Source organism: Vicia villosa, linkage group LG4, assembly GCF_029867415.1.
Source record: "Vicia villosa cultivar HV-30 ecotype Madison, WI linkage group LG4, Vvil1.0, whole genome shotgun sequence".
NCBI lineage: Eukaryota > Viridiplantae > Streptophyta > Magnoliopsida > Fabales > Fabaceae > Vicia > Vicia villosa.
Window position 1 is genome coordinate 185,180,610 of NC_081183.1, and position 13,988 is coordinate 185,194,597.

General features: G+C 33.5%; 1 protein-coding gene across 5 annotated transcripts; it reads left to right on the forward strand.

The window, feature by feature from the left end:
- Nucleotides 1–278: 278 nt before the first annotated feature.
- LOC131600529 (B3 domain-containing transcription factor VRN1-like) lies at nucleotides 279–2,604 on the forward strand. 5 transcript variants are annotated; one of them, XM_058872675.1, is made up of 6 exons: nucleotides 279–322; nucleotides 620–813; nucleotides 987–1,596; nucleotides 1,697–1,815; nucleotides 1,934–2,210; nucleotides 2,334–2,604. In XM_058872675.1, exons 2-6 carry the CDS (start codon nucleotides 643–645, stop codon nucleotides 2,357–2,359), a joined length of 1,203 nt encoding a protein of 400 aa, XP_058728658.1. In that variant the 5' UTR covers nucleotides 279–322; nucleotides 620–642; the 3' UTR covers nucleotides 2,360–2,604. The 5 variants fall into 5 exon arrangements, with proteins under 5 accessions (XP_058728658.1, XP_058728660.1, XP_058728655.1 ...); XM_058872677.1 differs by lacking the exon at nucleotides 279–322 and adding an exon at nucleotides 338–455 and having other exon boundaries at nucleotides 2,329–2,604; XM_058872672.1 differs by lacking the exon at nucleotides 279–322 and adding an exon at nucleotides 338–455.
- Nucleotides 2,605–13,988: the final 11,384 nt, after the last annotated feature.

A 13,988-nucleotide genomic window follows, 5' to 3' on the forward strand; every position in this document is an offset into this window, starting at 1 on the left:
AATCAATATTCAATGAGCTATGCTATTGTTACACCAATTTGATACACCGTAGACCATATACACCGTATAGGTACAATTATTACAGCATTGGACAAATCCAAAGTACATAAAAAAATTATTAAAAAATTTGATAAGCACATATTTGATGTATAAAATAGGGTGTAGGTGTAGATTTGGGTGTACAAGTAGCATTTCTCATATTCTATTTATAATTTTATTTGAATTGAATACTAGCACAATTTAATTAATACTGTAGCTTTTTCAGTGTACGTACAAAGTAATGTTGCGTCCGAAAGTTAAGATACCTGTACTTTACTACTAGGTAGTTGGTTGGGAGAATTGAATTACTCATTACTCTTTCTATTCTATATATTCACAAGATACCTCTTTCTCTCTTCTTCCATTACTATTGCCATTTCTTTTGCAATTTTACAATCTTATTTCTCTTTTTCAAGGTTTATTTCTTGATTAAAAAACAAATCATCACTATGTTTTTTTAATGTTGAATTTTAGTTTTATTTTGTATGCAATATCAGTCAATTTCATTACTGAAACTAGCTAATTTGTATTTGATTGGATCTGATTCTGCTTTGAAAAATTGTTATTATTGGATCACCAGGTGTTTGTTGTTAGGTCTGAAAGATGGAAAGTGGTAAGGATGGACATGATAGGGTGTTTTCACATCTTGCTCATGGTATAGCTGGTGCTGCACATGGTGGAGGTTATCCTCAGCAACAAGAGCTTGATCATTGGAACAATGGTGTCCACTTTTTCAAGGTTATCCTTGAAAGTACTCTCAAAGAAGAAAAACTGGTAACATTCTTTGTGTTTTCTCTCTTTTGAATTTTTTTGACATAGTTTTTTTTAGATATAAATAATTTACTTAGAAATCCATACTCATAATGAAATGTTATTTTAATCAAAATAATAATAATTTATTTTGAAATGAGATTGTGTATTAATATTAATTTGTTTGTGTGTATCAGAGAGTTCCCATAAGTTTTGTGAGAAGATATTGGAAAGGAATAGAAAACCCAGTTACCCTAAGGCTACCAAATACGATTCAAAAGAAAGTTTTTTGGGAGAAAACTAGTGATTATGATGTTTTCTTTTGCAATGGTTGGAAAGAGTTTGCAAATTATTTGTCTTTAAGTGAGTCACAATTTTTGGTATTTCAATATCAAGAAAGCTCTCTATTTAATGTGATTGTAATTGATAAAAACGGATTAGAAATCAAATATCCAATAATAGAGATTAGTCAAGAATCTACTGAGATTGAATCAAGCAAAAGTTCTTTGCAAGTTAATGAAGATCCTTCACCAATACGCCGTCTTGGAAGACCAAAATCTTCTTCTAAAGTTTGTAAGAAAAAGAAAATCAATAGTCAAGAATCTATTGAGATTGAATCAAGCGAAAGTTCTTTGCAAGTTAATGAAGATCCTTCACCAGTGCGCCGTCTTGGAAGACCAAAATCTTCTTCAAAAGTTTGTAAGAAAAAGAAAATCAATCCAAAAGAACCAAAGAAATCATCAAAGCTTGAGAATAGAAAAGTTCAAATAGATGCAAGATTTCATAATCTTATGGATGTGGACAATGGTAAGTTTTATTCTATCATCTTGTTATGTTATCTTTTGGTATTATTTTATTGAATTTGCTACTTAATTTTTTTAAAATTTTTTATTGAACTATATTCAAGGAGATTATTTGAAGGAGAAAAGTAGGGTTTTGTATGACAAAGTGAACAACATGTTTCGCTCTAACAAGGACTTCTTCGTATGCATGATCCAAAAGACATACATTGAAAGAAATATCGTGGTAAAAATTTTTATTGTAATAATTTATCTTAAAGTTAAAACTATCATTCTCTTAACTATTTTTGTGTTTATTTTAATTTTTATTATTGATTATTTTTAATGTGGAACAAATAATCTAGGGCATACCAACTGAATTTGGTAGGAGATTTTTGCATCAAATGGAAGGAAGAAATGTTACTCTTTTTATTAACAAACAGAAAACATGGATTGTTGATTTGAAGCTGACTTCAAATAATCAATATACATTAAGTGGTGGTTGGAGTAAGTTTCGTGCTTACAATGATGTCAAACTTGGTGATGTTTGTGTTTTTATACTAAACAAGAGCAAAGGAAAAATTTCATTTCAAGTTACTAATTTCTCTTTAGAAAAGGACACGAGTTCTCCTTATTTTGAAGGTAATTTATTTGCTTGTCATTTTTTTAATACAATTTTTTTATTATTTGATAATAAATTTAGAAAAGTTTATATTGTATATTTTGATTAGTAATTATATTCATTAAATGTTTATGTTAGTGCAGGGAATACCAATATAGTTCCAGTTTAAGATTGTTAGAGTTGAATTTGTGAAGGGTGTGACTTGAAAGAATGTGATACTATGCTTAATGAAGAAGAAGATGTTAATGAGGAAAAGCTTATATTAGAGTTATATATATGAGTTTTATTATATAGTGTTTAATTTCTCATTCCAAACTGTATGGATTTAAGTTGCTTTGAACAAAGTTTCGACTATTGAGCAATTATTTATGAGTAAGAAGTATGATCCTATGAATGCAATTCCTAAATTTCCAAGCTATATGATTTTATCTTTTTATGACGTCATCTTAAATTAAAATTTAAAAAGTTTAATTATCTTTACTGTTTTCTACAATATGGACTAACCATTCATAAGATTAATTGTGAAAAATTGATTGTGATGAATTTGATTTAATAAAAAATGTTGTGTGTAAAATGATTACGATGAATTTGATTAATAAAATATTGTTGAGATATCACTTGGTATAGTGTTGCTCATATTAATATCTCTGAAGATTACTTTAGTTACCTCTAAATTTAATTTTTTTAAAGGGTCTTGGCTCGGTACATTTGTTTTTAAATTTCTAATGAGTCGAGTTTGAGTTGGAATTTTTTTTTGTGACAAACTCGAACCAATATCAATTTTTAACGAGCTGAGGCAAGTTCGACTCGACTCATTTCCAACCCTAATTTTAAACAATTATACCTTATCAAATTTGTTTTGGAATCTACAATTGTACCTTATGCATCAATATTCTTAAATAGTTTGTTCGGTCTGTAATACATAGTAATGTTGCTTCAGAAAGTTAAGATACCAGTAGTTGGTTGAGAAATAAAGGCTCACATTTTTCTTTCCAAATCTAAAAATAAATATTTTACTTATATATCTGTTTAGTATTGAGAAGGCTACGGTGTCTTGACCATTTATATTAGAGATTTGCTATGTTTACACTAATTTTTCTACACCGTATATACGCCATAGGTTGTCTTGACTATTTATATTAAAGATTGGCTAGGTTTACACTAGTTTTCCTACACGGTATATATATATATATATATATATATATATATATATATATATATATATATATATATATATATATATATATATATATATATATATATATATATATATATATATATATATATATGGCATATCATATGAGAATGATATCTTTATGTGAGAATGAATGAACCATTGAATTTTAAAATAAATGGTGGAGATTATGGGTGAATCTTTTTTTTTTCTCTCTCCTACATTTTGAAATAAATGATGTAAGAGAGAGAAAAAAAGATTCACCCATAATCTCCACCATTTATTTTAAAATTCAATGGTTCAGATTCATTCTCACATTCTCATATAAAAATGTCATTCTCATTTGATATATATATATATATATATATATATATATATATATATATATATATATATATATATATATATATATATATATATATATATATATATATATATATATATATATATATATATATATATATATATATATATATATAACTACCTAACTAAGATTATAATATGCCTATTAACTCCCTTAATTGCCCATTTGCATTTTTTAATTTGCACTAACATATGTCCATATTGGTAATTTGCTAAATCAAACTTTTATTAGACCAATCAAATGTACCCATTATTCCAAGTGGCATTATTTTCTCGATTTTTCTATTGCTTATTTGCTAACAACAATTGATCCATTGTGTAATATTAAAGATTGATAAAGTCTTTTTCACAGTAGACAACATGTTCACCAATTTCAATATTTCTCTCTCATTCTCTCCTTTACATTCATTCTATATCCATCCTTACGCAGCATTTCCATTCGCCGAACCTTTCATAACATCTCTGTGCATTCCACAGCTAAGGTATATACCCGTTTAACCCTTCTCTCTTCTTCTTCTTCTTATTATTATTATTCTTTTTCATGTTATCTTCACATTTTTGTTAAAAGGGCAATATACGAATCCATGAGGAAATAAGTTTCGATGCTGGTATTTGTGAGTTTATTTTCCAAAATATGGTGTATTAATGTTGAAAACACATGAAGTACTAATGTTTATAGTTCTCTTACTACTGATTTTGTTGAATGATGTTAAAGTTATGATTTTTATAGTGTTCTTCACAAACACTAAACTCTGTTTCTCCCTTCGCTCTGCTGCTTCTTCTTCTTCATGTTTTCTTCACATTTGTGTTTCACATAAAGTTTGGATTTTATACTGTTTTGTAGTTAAGTGTTCTTTGTAGGCATTCCGATGAAGTAGATGATTGTTTAAAGATTGTTTTTGTAGTTATTTTGATAACTGTTAAGTGTTCTTTGAAGTTAAGTGTTCTTGGTTGTTTGTAGTTAAGTGTTCTTTGTTTGTAGTTGAAGGATTGTTTTTATACCGTTCTTTGTAGTTAAGTGTTCTTCGTTGTTAAGTGTTCTTTGTTGTTTGTAGTTATTTTGATAAGGTAGATGATTGCTTAAGGATTGTTTTTTATACCGATTTGCCAAATGAATGATATAGTGATGTTTATAACTGATCCATAAAGATAACATGGATATAAAGTAGTTATTTTTATGAAGTTTGATTTTTATTCAAAATACACTAAAATTAAATGGTCAATGTTTCTACCCGGGTGACAAAAATTCTCTAATAATTCAAAACTATTGGCTTAAACTCATCTTTCTCATTTCACTTTTTGCAGACCAAAACCAACTTCTCTCTCATCTCATACTTCATCCTTTGCATACAGGTGAACACCATTTGTTTTGCCTCATTTTTCAGTTTCCTGCTTAGATTTTGCTATGAATGTGTGTGACTAATGGTTTTGCGTTCTCTCTAGCATTTTATGAGAAAAAGTTTTGATTTTTTTGGTTTTTGTTTCAATGCGTTTAAGTTTTCATTTTTTTTCAATGAATTTCAAGTAATCTGGTTTTGTTTATATGAGAATAAGTTTTGATTTTTATGAACATAAAGTTTTGATAAAAATGAGAACTTATCTTTCTCATACTTTTTCCTGCTTAGCTTTTAGTGAAAACTGAAACACCATTGTTGTGTGTAATGGGTTTTTGTGTTCGTTCCAGCCTTTTATCAGAACAAGTTTCGATATTTCTACTTTTCTTTCAATTAGTTTAACATTTCAATATTTCCGTATTTTTTCTATCACTCTATCTTGTCATTTTTTTTGAGTTGTATAAACTTAAAGTTTTGATTTTTATTAAATCCATGAACATCATGATATCGTTGTTAACTTCGAAAAAAGACTATGAACATCAAGTTTCAATTTCTATGTTGTATCACTTGCCTATGAAGAAGAATGATGTAATATATTGCTTTTTGGCTATTTCTGTTCGATGCTATTTCTTTTTCTGGTTTTATTATTTCTGGTTTATATTACAGTATTATTTTATGTTTTATTATTTCTAGTTTTATTATGTTGATTTATATTGCTGTGTGGTATTATTTGTTGTGATATTTTGTTATCTGGCTTTGATACAGCATAGCCAGGACAGCAGACCCCTAACTATATTGACCAACTTTATCAACGTCAAGAAGCAAACGTAAATACGTAAAATTAACTGTGTTTCCAGTACTTTATGGAAATAACACGTTTCCAAACAGCAACATCAAGTAACACCTAATTTTCATCAATTTTATTTGTTCAGACGAAATTTACGTCCAAATGAAATGCTTTATAATATTCCTTAAGGGCCTTTAGGTTGATACCCTGGCCCCTAGCACCTTCATCATCCTAAAAAATGTAACACAAGATTAATATGCAATTATATTACAAGAAATGTTTTGCATAGCGAAAAAAACTTACAAATGATTCGATATTTTCCTTTGTTCCTCGGTGGTTATTTCTCAACGTTAAGAAAGACATGGTTGATATTTTGAAATAGGAAACACTTAAGGTTTTGGTTTTCTTATGGGTTGATTGTTGTGTTGCTGATGAAAATAATGAGAATAGAGTACATGTATATATAGTGAGAAAGATGAAACGGTAACTCAATGCATGCTAGATATTTCACAACATCTAGGTGTAGGTGTCATAGTAGGGTGCATGCATGCGACCAGCTATTGTTCAGACGCATGCATGTGACAGGATAGGGTTCAGACGCATGCATGTTACAGGATAGGGTTCAGACGCATGCATGTATACAGTCTAGGAGTTCAGACGCATGCGTGATAGCTGCGTGGGGCTGCAATTGGAAAAGGACAAAAACTGACACGTGTACATATGCGCCATGTTGATGGCTGTTGCACAAGATAGAAACAACAATATATTTCTAGTAGCATTCGCAATAGTGGAAGGTGAAACTTCTGCGGCTTGGAGTTTCTTTCTAAGGAATCTCCGAGAATATGTTGCTCCTCAACCTAATCTTTGTTTAATCTCTGATAGGCATGCTTCCATTGAAAGTGCTTACAACAATCCTGAAAACGGATGGCAACACCCAACATCAACACATGTATACTGTATTCGACATATTGCCCAAAATTTCATGCGGGAGATTAAGGATAGGCACCTCCGGAAGACACCTGTGAATGCAAGATATGCGTTAACTCAACCGACATTCCAACATTATTGGAGTGAAATTGTATTTTCAAATCTGGATGCGGGAAGCTGGATTGATAACCTTTCAAGGGAGAAATGGTGTTTTTAAGGGCATTCGAAACCTCCCTATTACTGCACTGGTGAAAGCAACCTACTTTAAGATGGCTTCGCTATTCTCAACAAGAGGTCAGAGGTGGAGTGCTGTTAGAGAGTCGGGACAACTGTTCAGCGAGAGTTGCATGAAATTTTTGAAAGAACAATCAACAAAGGCCAACAATCATCATGTTACTGCTTTCGATCGATTCAACCGCACATTCAGTGTTAGAGAAACAACTGGCCACAATGAAGGATTACCGAGACAATAATATAGGGTTCTACTAGATGACCATTGGTGCGACTGTGGAATGTTTCAAGCATTTCGTATGCCTTGCTCACATGTCCTAACAGCATGTGCATATGCGCACCGAGATGCATTGTCACTACTTTCTCCAATTTACAAGACTGACACCTTGCTCGAGGTATGTGATCGGTAAAATAGCAAGTGTACTATTTTGCCTCTGTAGTAATAATAGGGAAATTCCCCGAATGTCGATCTCAAGGACTGCGTAGTAATATCGAGTTCAAATTGTAGTTCAATTAAACAAAAACTAATGTTGGGGTTATGTTTGCAAATTGTGACTAAACAATAATTAAAATAAGCAGAAAAGTAAATTGGCTTTTTGACAAATATGAGTATTATGCTAGGGTAAAGTGTGTGATTGTTCCTGTACTAAACTTGGATTTAGATCTCCTCAACAAGTTCATACTATTCAATTACCAGCCCTTTAGGATATTTTCCCCTAATTCCTTAGCGGGAAAACCTTTGAACATTCAACCTAAATCCTAATTCCTTAGAGATTTATTATGAAATCAAGCAATTGTTTTATCAAGAGTTAACCGGTAACTATAGGGTATCCCTAGTCCTAGGTGATATCTACTATAATCTAATCGTACAAAAACCTTAACAACCGCGGTCCAGCAAATCGTTAACCGTAAATCAATCTTTGTTTGTCCGACAAAGAAAGCATAAAAACATTGTATAATCAAATTGAATAATAAAACATGCAATTGAGGAAATCAAGAATTCAAAGTCATTACATTATCCAATCAGGGACACCCCCTAGCATTAGGGTTTAGTTACTTATATTGTTCAAAGAAAACAAATTATAAAATAGATACATTACAAGAATTGAGATGAAAGTTGATCTTCAATCGCTTCCGTTCATGAAGACCTTCTTCTCTCCCAAACCCTTGTTTTCTCCAATCTTCAATCGTGTCTTCTCCTAGCCAAAAAGTCCCTTCTTTCTTGCCCTAAAGTTGTTTTTATAATCAATCTTTCATTCCGGTTGAAACCAAATGCCAAGAATACCCTTCATGAACCCATTTGAGTAAGGAAGCTTATAAACACATATTCAGCCCGCGCTCATCAACACAGGCCGTGTTCCTGCACACGGGCGTCCGTGTTGATCCTCTGACTTTGGTTCAAAATCGCATTTCCAGCCACATTTCAACACGGGTGGCCGTGTTGATTAACACGGTCCGTGTGAGACCTTAACTTCATAATTTGGCTTTGTATTCTTCATCAAAGTTGTAGCCCTTTTCGTTAGCGAAATTTTGCCACCGGAACCGCGCCAATCGGAGTTACGAAGCTCTAGTTATGATCAAAATACTACACACCTGTCACGATGAGAAACATGCTGAAAATTTCCAGATCTCACACTTGCTAACACGAGTCGTGTCAGCCCCGTGACTTTCATCTCTTTTGCATTTTCTTGGCCACGCTTCATCCTAACATGGCCAGTTTCAGGTGACACAGGTGGTCGTGTCAGACCTCATGTAGCTTGACTTTTCACTTCCTTCGAAACTCCCCTTTTTGTACTTTTTGGCATTGATTTGTCTCGATTTATTCCTTTAGGCCTGCAAACAGTAAAATACACAACCCAAGCATAAAATGTAGAATAAAGAAATAAAACACTCAATAACATAACTTAAACATACTTAAAAACAATGGTAAATATATGTGTGAAAACCACTGATCAAACTCCCCCAAACTTAAACCGTTGCTTGACCTCAAGCGACAATTACAAAAGTTAATGACCCTCAAAGAACACGGTGTTCATACGTGAGATATCCATCTGTATTGATCAAGAAACAGTTGGTTCGGCATTCACATGACGCAACGAGTTTTGTTACCACATTAAACCTCAAGCTCCCGTTTCGGATACCTCTCCAACTATGCTTTGCACTTAAGTCTCTTTCCGATTTTCCTCCTCTTTCATTCGGACAATCATATTAAGGCACTGCATCTCTTATAATACTCATCACCTGCATGAGACGAATCAAGGCTTCTTATTTTCTTTTCGTGGCACCAAACTAGCAGCATTTGCTACTTTTTATTACCGATGAAATTTTCAAACTTTGTAGTTATATATTGTCCTTTTGGACGACGTTTGGGGATCAATCTCCTTTGGGCTGAATAACCGGGTGAGGGTTACCCAACTTAGCGAGCCGATTGCCTTTTACCGCCTTTTCATCATTTGGTGCCAACTTTATATCTCTTTTTTTTTTCTCAACCAGTCACCATGCAAGTGAATCTGAATTATGCCAGACTGTATCAATAAACTACTCGAAAAGTACTTCTCAGGAGACAAGTACTATGGTGCAAATCTACACGTTAGACTCGTATTTCTTTTAGGGAACCAAGGATGTTTAAACAAACCTCTTCTTGTCACATTATTCCGCACTTCCTGTCCTCAAACAAACCTTGCTTCATCTCTATATATTATTCCCGATCGCTCTTTAGGATCAAAACTTCTTTAACAAAAATTAAAATTTCGGTCAAAATTTGGGCAGAATTCACTTTATGGTTTCACATCATACCAATAACATAAAAATAAAATGCAAAGAGAAGATCCTCCCCCAAACTTGAACTAAACATTGGCCTCAATGTTTCAGAACGAGCCTGAGAGAGGTGACTCACAGAGGGTAATGCACTCTAATAATCACTTCCAAGCTTTCACCAGAGACGTCCTCTTTTATTTCCTGAAAATAACAAAAACAAACAGAAAAATTAATTATTAAAACCGTGGGTTGCCTCCCATGAAGCGCTTCGTTTAACGTCGCATGGCTCGACGATCCATTCCCCTTGTTAGGGTGGCATATATGACACAAAGAACACATCATCTTTTTTCTTTCTTTTGTTTGGTAGCAATCCTATGAACTTAAAGTACTGATGATGTTGCTCCCAAATCCTTTTCAGCTTGATTTTATTGAACAAGGCATAAATGTCTTCCAATACTTTGTCAATTTCTTGTCTTTCATCTGCCTTGTTGTAAAAATAGTTTTTGGGGATACTCTTTTGTTGAAAATTTTCTTGTTGGATGTCCACATCTTCACAAATTGTTAAATTTGAGGTTTTATCCAAAACTCGATCATCTTCAAGTTTCCTTATTTCTTCTTCCCCATATTTCTTTTTTACCTCAAATTCTTCTATTCTTACTGCATCCTCTTCATCTGATGTTAAGCATTTTTCTCCTGGTTCCACATACTCTTCTTCCAACTGTAACTTTCTCCAAATAAACCTATCTGGATAAAAGTTAGCTTCCTTACATTCATTCATAAGGATTCTTACCTCCCTCTTATATGCTTTGAAAATTTTAGTCGCCTCTTCCAAGGTGACTCCTGAATCAGGCGACCAACATGCAGGAGATACAGGTGGCAATGTATCAAAACAATACATAGCTACAAAACTCAGACAATTTGTTAGTAGCAAAGTATAGAAGAATTCATGAAGCAAAAATAATCAACCTTTTTTTTTCTTTTCTTTTTTATAATAAAATCAAATTCAAATAAACAAAAACTTAAAACAAAATTTTAGCTGACGAGCAACAAAATTTCAATTGAACTAAAATTAAAACTCTATATTTTGGCAGTCCCCGGCAACGGCGCCAAAAACTTGGTCGGTAAAATAGCAAGTGTACTATTTTGCCTCTGTAGTAATAATAGGGAAATTCCCCGAATGTCGATCTCAAGGACTGCGTAGTAATATCGAGTTCAAATTGTAGTTCAATTAAACAAAAACTAATGTTGGGGTTGTGTTTGCAAATTGTGACTAAACAATAATTAAAATAAGCAGAAAAGTAAATTGGCTTTTTGACAAATATGAGTATTATGCTAGGGTAAAGTGTGTGATTGTTCCTGTACTAAACTTGGATTTAGATCTCCTCAACAAGTTCATACTATTCAATTACCAGCCCTTTAGGATATTTTCCCCTAATTCCTTAGCGGGAAAACCTTTGAACATTCAACCTAAATCCTAATTCCTTAGAGATTTATTATGAAATCAAGCAATTGTTTTATCAAGAGTTAACCGGTAACTATAGGGTATCCCTAGTCCTAGGTGATATCTACTATAATCTAATCGTACAAAAACCTTAACAACCGCGGTCCAGCAAATCGTTAACCGTAAATCAATCTTTGTTTGTCCGACAAAGAAAGCATAAAAACATTGTATAATCAAATTGAATAATAAAACATGCAATTGAGGAAATCAAGAATTCAAAGTCATTACATTATCCAATCAGGGACACCCCCTAGCATTAGGGTTTAGTTACTTATATTGTTCAAAGAAAACAAATTATAAAATAGATACATTACAAGAATTGAGATGAAAGTTGATCTTCAATCGCTTCCGTTCATGAAGACCTTCTTCTCTCCCAAACCCTTGTTTTCTCCAATCTTCAATCGTGTCTTCTCCTAGCCAAAAAGTCCCTTCTTTCTTGCCCTAAAGTTGTTTTTATAATCAATCTTTCATTCCGGTTGAAACCAAATGCCAAGAATACCCTTCATGAACCCATTTGAGTAAGGAAGCTTATAAACACATATTCAGCCCGCGCTCATCAACACAGGCCGTGTTCCTGCACACGGGCGCCCGTGTTGATCCTCTGACTTTGGTTCAAAATCGCATTTCCAGCCACATTTCAACACGGGTGGCCGTGTTGATTAACACGGTCCGTGTGAGACCTTAACTTCATAATTTGGCTTTGTATTCTTCATCAAAGTTGTAGCCCTTTTCGTTAGCGAAATTTTGCCACCGGAACCGCGCCAATCGGAGTTACGAAGCTCTAGTTATGATCAAAATACTACACACCTGTCACGATGAGAAACATGCTGAAAATTTCCAGATCTCACACTTGCTAACACGAGTCGTGTCAGCCCCGTGACTTTCATCTCTTTTGCATTTTCTTGGCCACGCTTCATCCTAACATGGCCAGTTTCAGGTGACACAGGTGGTCGTGTCAGACCTCATGTAGCTTGACTTTTCACTTCCTTCGAAACTCCCCTTTTTGTACTTTTTGGCATTGATTTGTCTCGATTTATTCCTTTAGGCCTGCAAACAGTAAAATACACAACCCAAGCATAAAATGTAGAATAAAGAAATAAAACACTCAATAACATAACTTAAACATACTTAAAAACAATGGTAAATATATGTGTGAAAACCACTGATCAAACTCCCCCAAACTTAAACCGTTGCTTGACCTCAAGCGACAATTACAAAAGTTAATGACCCTCAAAGAACACGGTGTTCATACGTGAGATATCCATCTGTATTGATCAAGAAACAGTTGGTTCGGCATTCACATGACGCAACGAGTTTTGTTACCACATTAAACCTCAAGCTCCCGTTTCGGATACCTCTCCAACTATGCTTTGCACTTAAGTCTCTTTCCGATTTTCCTCCTCTTTCATTCGGACAATCATATTAAGGCACTGCATCTCTTATAATACTCATCACCTGCATGAGACGAATCAAGGCTTCTTATTTTCTTTTCGTGGCACCAAACTAGCAGCATTTGCTACTTTTTATTACCGATGAAATTTTCAAACTTTGTAGTTATATATTGTCCTTTTGGACGACGTTTGGGGATCAATCTCCTTTGGGCTGAATAACCGGGTGAGGGTTACCCAACTTAGCGAGCCGATTGCCTTTTACCGCCTTTTCATCATTTGGTGCCAACTTTATATCTCTTTTTTTTTTCTCAACCAGTCACCATGCAAGTGAATCTGAATTATGCCAGACTGTATCAATAAACTACTCGAAAAGTACTTCTCAGGAGACAAGTACTATGGTGCAAATCTACACGTTAGACTCGTATTTCTTTTAGGGAACCAAGGATGTTTAAACAAACCTCTTCTTGTCACATTATTCCGCACTTCCTGTCCTCAAACAAACCTTGCTTCATCTCTATATATTATTCCCGATCGCTCTTTAGGATCAAAACTTCTTTAACAAAAATTAAAATTTCGGTCAAAATTTGGGCAGAATTCACTTTATGGTTTCACATCATACCAATAACATAAAAATAAAATGCAAAGAGAAGATCCTCCCCCAAACTTGAACTAAACATTGGCCTCAATGTTTCAGAACGAGCCTGAGAGAGGTGACTCACAGAGGGTAATGCACTCTAATAATCACTTCCAAGCTTTCACCAGAGACGTCCTCTTTTATTTCCTGAAAATAACAAAAACAAACAGAAAAATTAATTATTAAAACCGTGGGTTGCCTCCCATGAAGCGCTTCGTTTAACGTCGCATGGCTCGACGATCCATTCCCCTTGTTAGGGTGGCATATATGACACAAAGAACACATCATCTTTTTTCTTTCTTTTGTTTGGTAGCAATCCTATGAACTTAAAGTACTGATGATGTTGCTCCCAAATCCTTTTCAGCTTGATTTTATTGAACAAGGCATAAATGTCTTCCAATACTTTGTCAATTTCTTGTCTTTCATCTGCCTTGTTGTAAAAATAGTTTTTGGGGATACTCTTTTGTTGAAAATTTTCTTGTTGGATGTCCACATCTTCACAAATTGTTAAATTTGAGGTTTTATCCAAAACTCGATCATCTTCAAGTTTCCTTATTTCTTCTTCCCCATATTTCTTTTTTACCTCAAATTCTTCTATTCTTACTGCATCCTCTTCATCTGATGTTAAGCATTTTTCTCCTGGTTCCACATACTCTTCTTCCAACTGTAACTTTCTCCAAATAAACCTATCTGGATAAA